The sequence below is a fragment of the Eleutherodactylus coqui genome, chromosome 1 (genome assembly GCF_035609145.1).
Source record: "Eleutherodactylus coqui strain aEleCoq1 chromosome 1, aEleCoq1.hap1, whole genome shotgun sequence".
Lineage (NCBI taxonomy): Eukaryota > Metazoa > Chordata > Amphibia > Anura > Eleutherodactylidae > Eleutherodactylus > Eleutherodactylus coqui.
In genome coordinates this window covers 459,607,632-459,622,590 of record NC_089837.1, presented here as the reverse complement: position 1 = coordinate 459,622,590, position 14,959 = coordinate 459,607,632, and the positions used below count along the sequence as shown (strand labels likewise).

General features: G+C 46.9%; 2 protein-coding genes across 2 annotated transcripts in view; one reads left to right on the top strand and one right to left on the bottom strand.

Moving 5' to 3' along the window:
* LOC136583476 (uncharacterized) overlaps positions 1-4,591 on the bottom strand; it is a 30,557-nt gene extending 25,966 nt beyond the window's left edge. Inside the window, exon 1 of the mRNA XM_066584246.1 lies at positions 4,409-4,591. The gene's annotated coding sequence lies outside the window, so the exon portion shown is untranslated. The remainder of the gene's footprint in view (positions 1-4,408) is intronic.
* A 79-nt stretch (positions 4,592-4,670) lies between these two features.
* On the top strand, positions 4,671-11,555 carry LOC136583492 (prefoldin subunit 5-like). The gene is made up of 6 exons (XM_066584247.1): positions 4,671-4,827; positions 5,990-6,092; positions 6,169-6,200; positions 8,043-8,117; positions 8,258-8,363; positions 11,018-11,555. Exons 1-6 carry the CDS (start codon positions 4,720-4,722, stop codon positions 11,086-11,088), a joined length of 495 nt encoding a protein of 164 aa, XP_066440344.1. The 5' UTR covers positions 4,671-4,719; the 3' UTR covers positions 11,089-11,555.
* Positions 11,556-14,959: the final 3,404 nt, after the last annotated feature.

The window sequence follows — 14,959 nt, the reverse complement described above, 5'->3', positions numbered from 1 at the left end:
CATCTCCCATCTCCCCACTATATTCAACCTCTCTCTGACCTCTGGCATCTTTCACTTTTCTTTCAAAACACAGCATCATATCCCCACTGCTAAAGAAGCCGACTCTGGACGCGACTGATGCTGCCAACTAGCGACCCATCTCAAACCTCCCCTTCATCTCCAAACTACCAGAACGCCTAGTTTACTCCCGCCTTGTAAGCTATCAGAGAACTCTCTCCTAAACCCCCTACAGTCTGGCTTCCGACCCCAACACTCGACAGAAACTGCCCTTACAAGGGTATCAAACGACCTCCTGACAGCCAAATTACTCCCTATTGATCCTCCTGGACCTCTCCGCAGCATTTGACACTGTTGACCACAAACTCCTCCTCAGTATGCTTTGCTCCATCGGCCTAAAGGACACTGCTCTCTCCTGGTTCTTCTCCTACCTATCTGACCGCTCTTTCAGAGTCTCCTTTGCTGGCTCCAACTCCCCTCCTCTTCTTTTTGCTGTTGGGGTCCCCCAGGGCTCGGTCCTCGACCCCCTCCTTTTCTCTATCTACACAGCCCTATTGGACAGACCATCAGGAGATTTGGCCTTCAATACCACCTTTATGCTGACGACAGCCAGCTATATACCTCTTCCCGTGACATCTCTGCACCTTTCCTCCAAAACATCACCGACTGTCTGTCCGCTGTCTCTAACACTGTCCTCTCTCTACCTAAAACTAAACCTCTCTAAAACTGACCTGCTGGTATTTCCACCCTCCACTAACCGACCTCCTCCTGACATCTCCATCTCAGTGTGTGGCACCACCATAACTCCTAGACAACATGCCCGCTGCCTTGGGGTCAGATTCGACTCTGATCTATCATTTACCCCCTACATCCAATCTCTCGCCCGAACATGTCAGCTGCACCTCAAGAACATCGCAAGAATCCGCTCTTTTCTCACTGTAGACACTCTAAAAATGCTTACTGTTGCCCTCATTCAGTCTCTGCTTGATTATTGCAACTCGTTGCTGATCGGCCTCCCCTGCACCAGACTCTACCCTCTCCAATCCATCCTGAATGCGGCAGCCAGGCTCATCTTCCTGCCCAGCTGCTACTCGGACGCCTCTGCCCTGTGCCAGTCACTGCACTGGCTGCCCGTTAAATACAGAATTCAATTTAAACTCACTACCTTCATCCACAAAGCCCTCCATAGTGCAGCACCCCCCCCCCCTATACTGCCTCCCTCATCTCAATCCATCACCCAGCCCGGGCTCTCTGCTCTGCTAATGAATCCAGACTGAGCGCCCCTTTAATTCAAACTTCATTCCCGCCTCCAAGACTTCTCCAGAGCAGACGGGTTCTCTGGAACACACTACCAAAGGCTACCCGGGCAATCCAGGACTTGCAGAACTTCAGGCGTGTTCTAAAAACGCACCTCTTCAAGGAGGCATACCCTAAAGAAACCCCTCTGTACTCTGCCTGATAACATGCTCCCTGACCTATTGGCTGCAATCCCTGCTAGCCATCATAAACTGCTCCTGTAGTCATACCGTATCTGCTGTCACACGGCTAAATGTCTGACCATTGTCTATGTGTATAGCATCCCTCACTCTCCACCTCACCATACCGTGCACATCTCCAGCCCTTTACCTTCTGTATCACCCCATTACTTGTAGTATGTAAGCTCATTAGAGCAGGACCCGCACCCCTATTGTTTCCATCAACTGATTACTATGTAACCGTGGTTGTGTAATTTTTGTCTTTCTGTATTCCCCCTGTCTATGCAAGCGCTGCGGAATATGTTGGCGCTATACAAATAAAGATGATTATTATTATTGCCACCGGATTGTTCCAAAAGTAGGACTGTTCCAACAACAGTCAACACAATCCGTGGGAGGATGAGACAGCAGCATCAACAAGTACAATGAAGCATAACCCAACAGGCATTGCAAGACACCTTGTTACAAGCTCAAAGCTGTCATCCCACTGAGCAGCAAAGGTGTGCTGCCAGCTTTCAGGTGAGGGCATTGAAATCCCAACCCCATATCAGTCAGCAATCCACAAGGCTATCTACACGAGAGCTGCTCAGTGAAGAAGCACTTGATGAGCATGCTGCATCTGGAGAAGTGGAGCATACACTTTGACGGCAAACACATTGAGAACATTGAATATCAGGCCGTGGTCCTCAAGAATGAAGCAAAAGAAATTAGGTTGACTGCGCTCACATTGTTTGAGTTTTCCTATCTTTCAATCGCAGAAGGACTCCAGGATGTGTTAGAGAAGTTCAACCTGTGGGGATCAATTGTGAGGATTGTTGCCAACACAACAGACGTGAATACTGACAGGAAGACAGGCGTTGTTCAGTTGCAGCAAATGTTCGAAGAGAAAGGTCAACCCAAACCCAAGTTCATCAGTTGCCAGCACCACGTGCTGGATCGCGTTCTTTGCGTTGTCATGGACAATGAGCTTCATGGGTCAACTAAATCACCAAACAGAGTACTTTGTGCAGGATTTGATGAGCAACTGATAAATTGAAAGCAGCCTTCCGCAACAGTAAACCCGAGATCAAGGAAACAGGCGGCTGGAGGGACCACATGAAGTTTCTTTACCACCTCACTCGTGTCTTCTGTCACATCACTGAGAGGAATGAGATCCTCTTTGTGAAGTTTCAACAGATCCGAACCATCAGCAATGCACGCTGGAACTCTCGTGCCATTCTAGCCCTTCCTGCATTTATTCTGATGCCCGGAACATGCTGCGTACAATCTGTTCATTCATTTTTCTTACTCATGGGCGGACCATTGGTTCAGCAGTCAATTGTTCCGCGCTGAAGATTTTGATGCACTATCTGCAGCTTTGAATGACTACTGAACAGGTCTCAAATGCTTGAAAACCCACTGGAAAACAGATGAATCTCCAATGAACATTCCCCGACGCTGTGAGCGTCCAATCAAAATGATGCAAGACTTGCAGGAATCCTGCCACAACAAGGGCAACCTCCCACCGAGATTCATCCTGTCCAATGACATTGGGAATAACTGACTTCCTTTTGTGTTTGATGCCCCTGTATAATGTTGTATAGTGTGACTCTAAAGCTTCTGCTTATAGGGACTACAAAAAATGGGCAAAAAAGCCAATAAATAACATTTTTCAAATGATTGTGCGTGTTTTTTTTTTTTTTTTTTAATCAAATCTTGAAAATAAGATTTTATCTAATCTTTAACGAAAGCTCATCAAATTATGATGCAGGGAGACGAGGTTGTATAAAAGTCATCACCCTGATATATATATATATATACACACACATACATACACACACACACACACACACACACACACACACACAACCGCACGCCAAACATACCGCACACACAACCGCACGCCAAACATACCGCACACATTAAATAGGCACCCTACATCCACACACACAACCTCATGCTAATAGGCTCCCCGCTCCCCCCCCCCCCCCTCACACACACACGTTAATAAAAACGCCACACACAACCTGACAGGTAACAACCTCACGCCAAATATACCACACACACACACAACCGCACGCCAGATATGCCGCGTGCGTACACACACACACACACACACAACCACACGCTGACACCGCACGTTAATAAAAACGCCACACACAACCACAAGCTAATAGGTAACAACCGCACGCCAAATATACCGCGCACGCACACACCAATAGGCACCACACACACACACACGTTAATAGGCACCCTACATTCACACACACACACACACACACACACACACACACACACAACCTCATGCTAATATGCAACACACACGCACAACCGACCGCTAATAGGCTCTAGGCTCCCCCCACACACACACACGTAACAACCGCACGCCAAATATACCGCGCACGCACACACCAATAGGCACCACACACACACACACGTTAATAGGCACCCTACATTCACACACACACACACACACACACACACACACAACCTCATGCTAATATGCAACACACACGCACAACCGACCGCTAATAGGCTCTAGGCTCCCCCCACACACACACACGTAACAACCGCACGCCAAATATACCCCACACCACCGCACGCCAGATATGCCGCGCGCGCGCACACACACACACACACCCTAACAGGTAACAACCGCACACCAAATATAACACACACACAGGCTACACACGCTAATATGTACCACATACACACAACCACCACATGTACTGTATAAGACACTAACACAACACATACACGCTAACTACATACACCCATGAGCACATGCTAACACACCACCACACAGAGCCTAACACACATATCCACACACTAATATGTACTGCATAGACAGGACGACGCACTAGCACAGCACATACACGTACCATATGTACGGTATAAACATGAGCACATGCTAGCACACCACAAGCACACTCCACCTCAGCTCCTCTCCAGCTTACCAAGCTTCCGGTCGCGCTCCGGTGACTCCCGAGTGAAGGGGCGGTGAATCAGCAAACCCAAACAACCAATCAGGTTGCTGGAATTGCTGAATAGGGCTGAAGTGGCGTGGAAACCGTTATTATGCGCCCCAACCAACTATGGACCAAAATCCTGGCAGTAATTACAGCCCACGTGACGCCTTATAAGGACTGAGACGCACTGCGCCTGCGCACCACAGACCACAGCGGAAGCCTTACCATAGAGAGCAGCCAGCACGGCAGAGCGGCCCCTGAGACAGCGGCTCTCGCGAGAGCGCCGTAACTGCCGTGAGATGAGCGCTACAAGGAGGAGCTCTGCCTCCTCCAAGATGGCGCAGACTGTGAACATTACAGATTTGTCTCTGCAGCAGCTCGAGGGACTGAAAAGTCAGCTGGACCAGGTACAAGGGCAGCTACCAGCGGCGGGGCGGCTACCATGTATGCTGAGACTTGTAGTCCTTGCACACCCCATTGATGGTAGAACAGTGACTTCTCCCTGTGTCTGCGTACATGACAGCATATAGACATCTTTATGTGTCTTGACAAGGCTGAATGCACAGTGACCTGACCGGCATCGCATGACCGAGAGTCCCCGTTCGCTAAAACGCTGCATGAACCACGCGGTCGTGTGAATGAGCCCTTAGAGTAAATCCCTGATGACTGTAATGGATCTGTGCGGTCCGCTACAAGCACGGACCAAAAAATACACCCAAGGGCTAATCCGCTTTCATTGACTCCATTCACGGCGCATCACATGTCCGTGCAACACGCGGTAAAACACGGTCGTGGACTTGAGCCGTGACACTAGGGCTACACACTGACGTGTCGCAGGCCAAGTTGTTTCTAATGCTGCCGCAAAGCTGACAGAATAGACACAGAAAACCCAACTCCATTGTCACCGGACTCCTCCCTCCGCAACCAAGAAACCGCAACCTTCCTACAATTTGGTTGTTTTTCCAATAACTAAACTGCAGACAAGTCACGCAGACTGTTTTAGGCCTCATGTCTGCGGCACGCAGGGAATCTGCCCGCGGGGATCCCTCCACTTCTGGGTTCGCTGTACTGCGCATGGTCCTCACGGCTCGCTGTTGGACATACGCAGTACAGGGTTTTGTTTTGTTTTTTAAATCTGCTTTCTCGCGGATCCGCGGCACGGCCGCAGTGTCAGCTGCGTATCAGACAGCTTACATTTACTTCAATGGAAGCCGCCCGAGTGTATCCGCAGAAGAATGGAGCATGCTGCGATTTGTTTTCAGGACTGAAAGGTCCACAAATTAAATCTGCATGCTTTTTAACCCATTTGCGGACGGCGGCTTGATTTGTGGATCTACTGCACGGATTCCGCAAATCATATTTCCCGTGGACATGAGGCCTTATGCAGCTTGCTGTTGTATGACACATGTGACTTTGTAGTGCAAGTCTAAAAACAAAACAAAAAACCCCCCTAGACCAGGAATTAGTTTACTGCTGTACTAGTTTGTTTACCCCCCTGTATAACAAGTGATGAAGTGACTGGAGGGTAATTCTGCGTTGCACCTAATAGATCTTGTATTTGCATTGCAGGAAGTTGAGTTCCTCTCCTCCTCCATCGCGCAGCTGAAAGTGGTGCAGACAAAGTACGTGGAAGCCAAGGAATGCCTGAGCGTGTTACATAAGAGTAATGAAGGTCAGTGACGGCGCCGCCTCTCACTTATTACATGTCCCTTTATATTCACTAACCTTCTACTTTTCTTTTTTGACAGGGAAAAAAGTGCTTGTTCCCCTGACCAGTTCTGTATCCTTCTGATGATGGAAGAGTGACTTCACATTGGCGCAATATGAGCCATTTTACAAGCGCCGATCGGCTTGTTTACATGGTCTTCACATAGGCTGCTTCCATATGTATGGTGAATGAGCGATGGTACATATAATCGTTCATTCCCCCCACACTTTCATTGTCGGGCGCACATCCAGTGTCTTAGGTAGATGCGTTTCCGACAACAATTATTTCCGCAGTATTAATGATCCAATCAGCTGACAAATAAGCGTTTACTCACTTGTTGGCTGATAACGGCTCTGTTTGGGTGAGCAAACTTTGAGATGAACATTTTGTTTCTGATCGTTGGCCTTTATGGGTATTCCCCTCTCGGGAATCCTATTGCAATGTGTTTGAAATCGCTAAATAATCCATTCACCCATAAGATGTATATTCTCAAAATGCTCTGTTCTCCAGCTATTGTTTCCTTTGCTCTCTGGTTGTTTACCGCTTGTTGCTAGGGAAACGGACCACCTCTTCTATGGAAAGACTTTAAGGTGGCTGGGCTGAAAGCTAGCGTACATGCGCTCCTAAGATCCCAGCCAGCAAATTCAGATGGACATTACACAAGTGCTGACTGCCTCATTCCATAGGCAAGGTGGTTGGCTTTCCTGGCAACGACCAGTAAACAACCAGAGGGCAGGGAATCAATATCTGGAGAACGGAGCATCTTGGAAATAAACATTTTGTGGGTGAGTGTATTGTTTTGTTGTTTATTTTATTAAACATACAGAAATATGATTCCTGAGATGGGAATGCCACTTCTTAAGATTTTCTTGTGTGTTTTTTTTTTTTCTTCTAGAATCTCCGATCTAGAAGCTGCGTTTCCACACAGCCAAACTGTTGGTGGCAGAAGCATCAGCAAGCTGCGGCAGTCAGTGTACAGATACATAAAGTTACATCAGCTCTGTATAATGGTCCGCAAATTACAGACCGGATACAAAGCTAAAATCTGCTAGTCTAGAAGTGGCCTATGGCCGGGCTCACACAACCGTACTGAAAGTGTGTATTGTGCGGGCTTTGTGCACCCGTGTGGTACGCTGTAGCTTACACTGTTCTGCTCACATTAGTGTGCAGGAATTGCGTAATCTGTAAAGTAGAGCGCAGCACGGTCTATTTTGCCGCGTATATACACGAGATAGAGCCCATTGTTCTCTATTCTCATGTATATACCTGCTGGTCATACAGAATTACATTGCATATATGCTGCAGGTAGACGCGTCATCGCGACGGCATGGGTTATATAAAGAAAAACTTTGTGACCGCCTGTGTGAGAACTCAGTCATGCGCAGAACAATTTCACTGCCGTATGCAGAACCACAGCCGGGTTCACAGATGTAAACCGCTGCGGGAGCCCCACATTGGTTTACACGGCCCGGCCTTACAGAGTGTAAGAATTTACCACATGTTAACAGTGTGATGATTAACCCCTTCCAAGTTAAACATGTATGATACTGGGAGCTGCCTGTGACTTCCAATAAATAGGTCTATATATATATATATATATATATATATATATATATATATATATAGTGGTCTGTAACTCATTTGCTTTCTGCACGACTGTAAAAACCTGTACAATAAATATATAGAATATCTTTGCATTAATTTTTCCCAAACTAAATGCTAATGTGTACTAAAAATGTCACCTAAAGAATGTAGCTGCAAAATCTGAGAACTTTACCGAACTGAAGTATGCCCCGTACTGGATGCAGTAAACGTGATCCACGCCATTCAAGAGTTTAGTGCTGAAACTGTAACTAAAAATGACTTATTAATTGGGTCGGTTGGTATAGATTTCTTAATTCCGCCTTCCTGCAGATGTATGTGCCTGGTACACTTAGCGACGTATCCAATGTTCTCATAGATGTGGGCACCGGATATTACGTGGATACGGTAAGTGTTCTCGCACTGTACGCTGTTATAGTAGCCTGTGGATTTCTACGTCCACGTTGGTGACTGGAATATACTGCATCTACTGTAGATCCAGACGTCTTATTTCTGTCTTATCTGTCACATCTTGAATTTCTCTCTAGAATGTGGGTGATGCCAAAGATTTCTTCAAGAGGAAGATTGATTTCCTTACAAAGCAAATTGAGAAGATTCAGCCCGCTCTACAGGAAAAACACGCCATGAAGCAAGGTGATGCCATGTTTTATATTGCAGTAGGGTCATGAAGTGCACAAATGTACTGCAGATCATGAAGGTGAACTGCAGGTAAATGTATGCTAGGAGGTTGAGGTCTTTACAATGGGACATCTACAGGGTGAGTCGAGTCTCCATACAGTTTGCATACATTGTTATTCCTCTACACATGTTACAGGATACATTCATGATACAATTTACAGTATGTTTGGTGTGATTGACTTGGTGACCCCGACCCTGCCAGCCGTATCGCAGTGATCCATTCCTCGGCTGTCAGCGGCATCGCTTATGTGGACCTGCGAAGCACATGTGTAGAGACTTTTGACTGGCCCTGTATATGAGGAGCTTTACAGATGACACATTTATAGAGCTCCTTGTTGCTCCATGATCTGTGGTAATCTCGCCATAGTCATGGGTTTAGATAGAAAATGTGGATGTGTGAAGGAAAGCTGGGGTTTTGGAGCCCCCTTTTAGAATAACGGCACTAATAGTTATGTTCTGAACTACAGTACTGTGCTAAAGTTTGTTTTCAAAACTAGAAGTGGTAATAGGTTATTTTTGTCAATTAAATGCAAAATGGATAAACAACAAAGAAATCTAAAGCTGGGTTCTCACAGGGCGGATTCTCGGTGGAAATCCCGCTGTTTGGCCACAGCGAAAAACCGCAAGATTTCCGCCGGGAGAACCGCTGCTGCAAAACCCGCGGCAGCTTTGAAGCGGCCCGGCCGCTCGGCCTTCCGCTGCGGCCGGCGCTCCCATAGAGGAGAGCGTGGCCGCAGCGGGGGAAAAAAAATAGACATGCTGCGGTCGGCAAATCCGCGCAGCAGCAGCGGCTTCTGCCGGCTTAGTCGCAGAGGATTTGCCGTCCCGTGTAGATGAGATTTCTGAGAAATCTCGTCCACATGGCTGGCTAATCCTGGGATTGGGGCCGTATGCGGATTTTCCGCGACGAAATTCCGCACGGAATTTCCACAGCAAATCCGCCCCGTGTGAACCCAGCCTAAGGCTGGTGTTGCACGTGCAAAAAACCCCCCAAAAAAACATGCAAGAATTGCAATGGACAGTTAGTTCAAAAACTGCCATTTTTGTGTGCAGATGCGCAGGAAAATAGAGCATGCTGCCTTTTTTTTTTTTTTTTTTTTTGCGTAAATGTAACACGTGTAAAATACGCTGCAAGTATGAAATCAATGTTCTTTTTGCTGCATATTGTACATGCAGAACGCTGCACAAATACGCCCGTGTGACACAGGCCTAAATCAAACCAATATTTGGTGTGACCATCCTTTGCCTTCAAAACAGCATTAACTGTTCTTGGTACACTTGTACACAGTTTTTGAAGGATCTTGTATAAATGTAGGCTTGCTCAAATCCTTCTGTGTCCTCATGTAGTCCCAGACAGACTCTATGACGTTGAGATCAGGGCTTTGTGGTGGCCATATTATCACTTCCAGGACCCCCTGTTCTTCTTTATACTGTATATACATCTTCATGACATTGGCTGTATATTTGGGGTTGTTGTCTTGCTACAGAATAAATTTGGAGCCAATCAGGGGCCTCCCTGATGGTATTACAGGCAGATACTTATCCATCATGCATTTCTCAGCATTGAGGACACCATTAATTCTGACCAAATCCCCAACTCCATTTACTGAAATATAGCCCCACACTTGCAAGGAACCTCCAGTATGCTTCACTGCCTGCAGACACTCATTATTATATGGCTCTCCAGTATGCTTCACTGCTGCCTGCAGACACTCGTACTGCTCTCTCATCCCACAAACATTGACTTATCAGTCCAGAGCACCTGCTGCCATATTTCTGCACCCCCGGTTTCAAGGCTTTCGTGCACAGTTGAGTTCCTTGGTCTTGTTTCTACGTTGAACATACGGCTTCTTAGCCGCAATTCTTCCATGAAAACTGCTTCTGGCGCGATGACTTCAAACAGTAGATGGGTGTACCAGGTCGCACTAGTTTCTGCCAGTCATGAGTGAATGGCACGGCTGGGCATTTTCCAATGTGTAACTGGTGAAAAGGAATCCATAGTAAGTATGGTGTTTAAGGGCAATTACAGCTTAGTGCAGATAGGGATTGGCATGTACATGGTTATGTGCAGCAAACGGAGTAAGTTACCAAAATTGATGCTACATGGACAATATTTGTACATGGTTTTTAGAAGGTTGGTGATGCACAACATACTGCAGTAGTGTCTGCATCAGTAATACGGACATGTTTCACAGCCTGACCGCTGGTCTCCTGACCTGAACGCTGGGCATCAGATTCCTATGATGTTCGGAGTTTCGGTCAGGCCAGCATATGCGTTCATATTATGGACACAAAAATACAGCCCAAAAACATTGGTGTGCGGAAGGCCTCAAGGAACTGGTCACCTAGGGTGGTTGTGCAGTGCATAGACACAACATTATGGAGCTCTTGGGAAGTAGTTCAGTGGTCAAGCTGCTGCTTCAGTCTGGAGTTCCACTTTCACCCCCCACAGGGAAATTATGCAAAAACGACCATTCACGGGCAACAACCTGTTATCCTTCCAAAGTCCTTCATACACAGCAGCGTCCCGTCACCTTGTGATTTGTCTCTACTGTTGTGGCTTTATATGTAATGCCGCTTTATAATCCTTTTTATGTTTATCTCTGCAGCGGTGATGGAAATGATGAGTATAAAAATCCAGCAGTTGACAGCGGCTCAGGCCGGGACATCCAAGGCCTAGTCCAGGCTACAGATTCTCTTCACAGAAGCTGCTGCGGTGAAGGGTGATCACCAGTATCCCAGGCCATATCTGCCAATGCAGTAAACCCCCTCACTACATCAGACACCAGCAGAGTGTCTCCGCAGAGACTTGTGGCAGTTCTATGGCTTCCTCAGCCAAGGGGAGGGACACTGTGCGGCTCGACGGACACAACCTCCACACGGGATCTGTTCCAAAGTTTATTGAATAGAGCTGTATTTAGGGCTGGTCAGTAATGTGGGTGCCAACTAGCAAATTCTACTGACACCGTAGTCTGACGCACTAATGTATTATACCAATATGTCGGTTGTAAACAATGTACCTGTGTAATTCTCCCTTAGTGTGAGAAATATTATGATGTATGCAAAGTTTTCTACTCCTATACTGTATGGTATAGTTATTGTTCAATAAAATGAGTTTACAAAAAAAAGTAAAATATTGAAACATTTCACATAAAAAAACGACTCGTATCACTGCATTTTTGTACAATTCTAAGCTATAAAAATACAGCATTTATCCCACATGGTGGATATAAAAAAAAATGTTTTGTTTTTTTTTGGTTTTTTCCGGCACGCCATTTCAGGTTGGAAAAACTGAAAAGTGCTGGTCATTCAAGGGTTCTACTTATAGTCTGTATGGCTCAACTTCAGGGGTTATTCTTCTCTCTCCTGCTGCTTCCGTACAAACTGATTTAGCTTAGTGCCCGCAGGAGGTGTATAGCTGGCAGGAGAGATGAATACTGTTTTTGCTTAGTGTTGCCTCCCAGTGGTTTTCTGTGTCCCCAAATGAACGCGATGAGAAATGGATTTTACGGTAAATAACAAAAATCCTGTTTGTCAAACAGGCAGCACTCAAATTTCAGAACTATACTGACAATAGTAGCTGGGAGCAAAATGTGTTGGATTGTCTCCCCATGAAATCCCTTCCTCCAATGCAGCCAGCTTGGCGATCAGCTGATCATTATAGTTCAAACCTGTGAAGTTGCCGATGGCCTTCCATTAGTGACATGCAGGAGCCTGTGCAAGGCTGTCCATTTATACAGTCGCGTTATTGTCACCACCTTCCAATATTGGCGTTTGCAGTGAGTAGCCATGAAAGAAGTGGAATGGCTTGGTGGGTATATAAGGTGTGTGATAAGCTGTCTGCTCATGTATCACTCGTCATGGGTAAAAGGGCCGAGTTGCAAAAAATGGATGATTACTGGTTTTTAGGGTAAGAGTGACAGTATTTCTCAACGAGCGCAGTTTGTGAAATATTCGCCTGCTGCTTTGGTGAAAGTGTATTGTCAGTGGAAAATGGCACCATTGGGAATAACCGCGACGTAACGGCAAAGCTTCCCGCTGGCGCTTGTTCCAATGATTTCTCGCTCCGTATAGAAGGACGCCTACTTGTGTACAACGCACGTGAAGTAACACCGACTGCAACACAACGGGAGCCCCCCACATCCCGGAACACAGTTCCATGGTCGTCTATTAATGAGAGCCAAGTGTGACCATTTACAGATCACACAGAGTAAATCCGCGCCAAATCTAGTGCGAATTGGGATGTTTCTGTGGCAAACACGTGGATTTCTACAAACCCCATTCAGAGGAATAGAACAGTCACACAAGCTCCTGCAAGAAATCTGCTGCTTGTGAACAAAGTCAAAGGGCTCCTTCACACGGCCCGTATCTGCGGCGAGCTTTCTACAACAGACCACCGAGACCAAATCCTCACCTAAAGGGTGCAGATTCAGACACTTTTTTTAAGCAGATCTACTGCGGAGTTTAACCCTTGTGTTCCAATGCTTGTATTACACAGCAGAAAGCAGCAGTGGCAAATCTCTGCACCGCAGGAAGGAGGTTTGAGGCCGCCTTCACACGGACAATGTAAAAATGCAGAATTATGAAATCTGTGCTTTCCAATGGTTCCATTCCCCATCTGCGCCGTTTTCTCTCGTGCGATGCTGCGAGATTTAGAAATCGCTGCCTGCCCTAGCTTTCTGCGATTTGGTCTTTTCTATCGCCCATGTTTCCCTATGGAACATTCTGTTTATCACATCACAACGCACAAACTTGCATTTTCGTGCGATGTGCTTCAAACATTAGACACTCCTATTGTCGCCTATCGTGCAAGAAAATCGCGGGCAGCAGGAACGCGCAATGTTTTTATAAGAAAAAGGCTAGCCGACGCTCAGACATCGCATGAGCACAGATGGGATTTTGCCGTGATTTACTTGCAATATTGCGATCGCCTGTTTGAAACTAGTCTCCGCAGGCTGGGGGTTTGTTGTGGAAAGTCTCAGCACCTTCTTGATGTGGAAATGTTGAAATTCCGCATGTGGGTTTTGCCCATTGACAGCCCAAATTCCGCTTGCAGATCTGTGCGGAAAACGTATAAAAAAGACACCGATTTTGACGTGATTTTAGAGGCAGAATTCACATCGAATTTTACCATGGTGACCTCCATCATGTGAACGCATCCGTAGAATCCACAGGGGGTTCTAGAACACTGCAGATTCGTTGAGTAAACTTTCCGCTCCGTGTGCAGGTGATGTTAGAAATCTCTTCCGCATGTCTTGTGCTGTAGGGCCGCCTGCACACGGGCGGATTCGCATTGTGAAATCCGGAGCGGGATTCCGCCTGTGGATTCTGCAGCAAATCCAGCCCATAGCATGCTACGGCAAAGCACGATTTCCTGCCCACGACCGGAAATGAATTGCGATTTTCTGCACGAGGGGGAGAAATTGCAGCAAGATTTTGTGCAGGTTACGCACGGCCAGCTTTCATTGAAGTCAATAGAAGCCGTCCCTTCCGCGGCCATTCTGCAATCTTCATTGCAGAATGACACGGTTCCTGCGACCATCGCCATAGCAACAGCCTGGCATCCCCTGTACTGCACATGTGCGCTGGCTCACCGATGGCAATTCAAACCCGCCCGTGGACAGGCAGCCTAAGACATTTACTTACACGTGCAAATACGCTGACCACGTGAAGCATCGTACCGCACTCGCGTGCAGCTCGCACGTTGTGTGAAGTTTTTCCCGACCCCATTGAATATAACGTGCGCTGCGATGCCAGAGCGCGCACAAGATAGAACACGCCGCCATCTGCTTCCAGCATTGTAAAGCCACGCAGGGAAACATCGCTCATGTGTTTTGAATGGGGTTCATATTTGTGCGAGATTTCGCAGTACACAAATCTAGCGCGATTATCTCGCCCGTGTGACGCCGGCCTAACTGTGCAGAATTCAACCTCTGCATCTCATTTAGAATCTGAAATGCACCGCGGTTTCTGAATTTTTCCACTTTGTGGATCCGATATTTTAGATCACGTCCGCGGGGTTCGTATTATAAACACTGCAGATCTTCTACAGCAACTCCGCTGCGTTCACGGCCGGCGTCATAAAGCTGCGTTCACACGTCATTTGCTGGGGATTTTCCACCGCTGAAAAAACATCTGGGGCAAAATCTGCCACTCGGATACAAAATGATTCTGACTGAAATTAATGGGATTTGGAGAGGAATTAGCGCAGATTCTGCGTCAAATCCACACAAAATTCGCGCGGCTGTGATTCCTCAGTAAATCCCGCGCGCATATTAGCAATTTCTGTAACAGCTCAGCCGTATTCAGCAATTCCAGCCACCTGATTGGTTCTGATTCACCATTCCAGCAACCTGATTGGTTGTTTGGATTGGCTGGTTCAACCTGATTGGTTGTTTGGGTTGGCTCATTCAACCTGATTGGTTGTTAGGGCAGAGGTATGGCAGAAATTGATAATATGCATCCCACGCTCTCGTTCTCTTGTGTGGGCAGACGCCCTCATCAGACATGGTGGCAGCGGCTGCCGGAAGTTTGGAATCCGCACTGTTATC

Excerpts from the sequence above, each read along its gene's own strand:
- LOC136583492 (XM_066584247.1), top strand. The coding sequence starts at position 4,720 with ATGAGCGCTACAAGGAGGAGCTCTGCCTCCTCCAAGATGGCGCAGACT. Across the intron at positions 6,093-6,168 it reads GTTACATAAGAGTAATGAAG|GGAAAAAAGTGCTTGTTCCC; the intron begins GTCAGTGACGGC and ends CTTTTTTGACAG. Across the intron at positions 8,118-8,257 it reads CCGGATATTACGTGGATACG|AATGTGGGTGATGCCAAAGA; the intron begins GTAAGTGTTCTC and ends ATTTCTCTCTAG.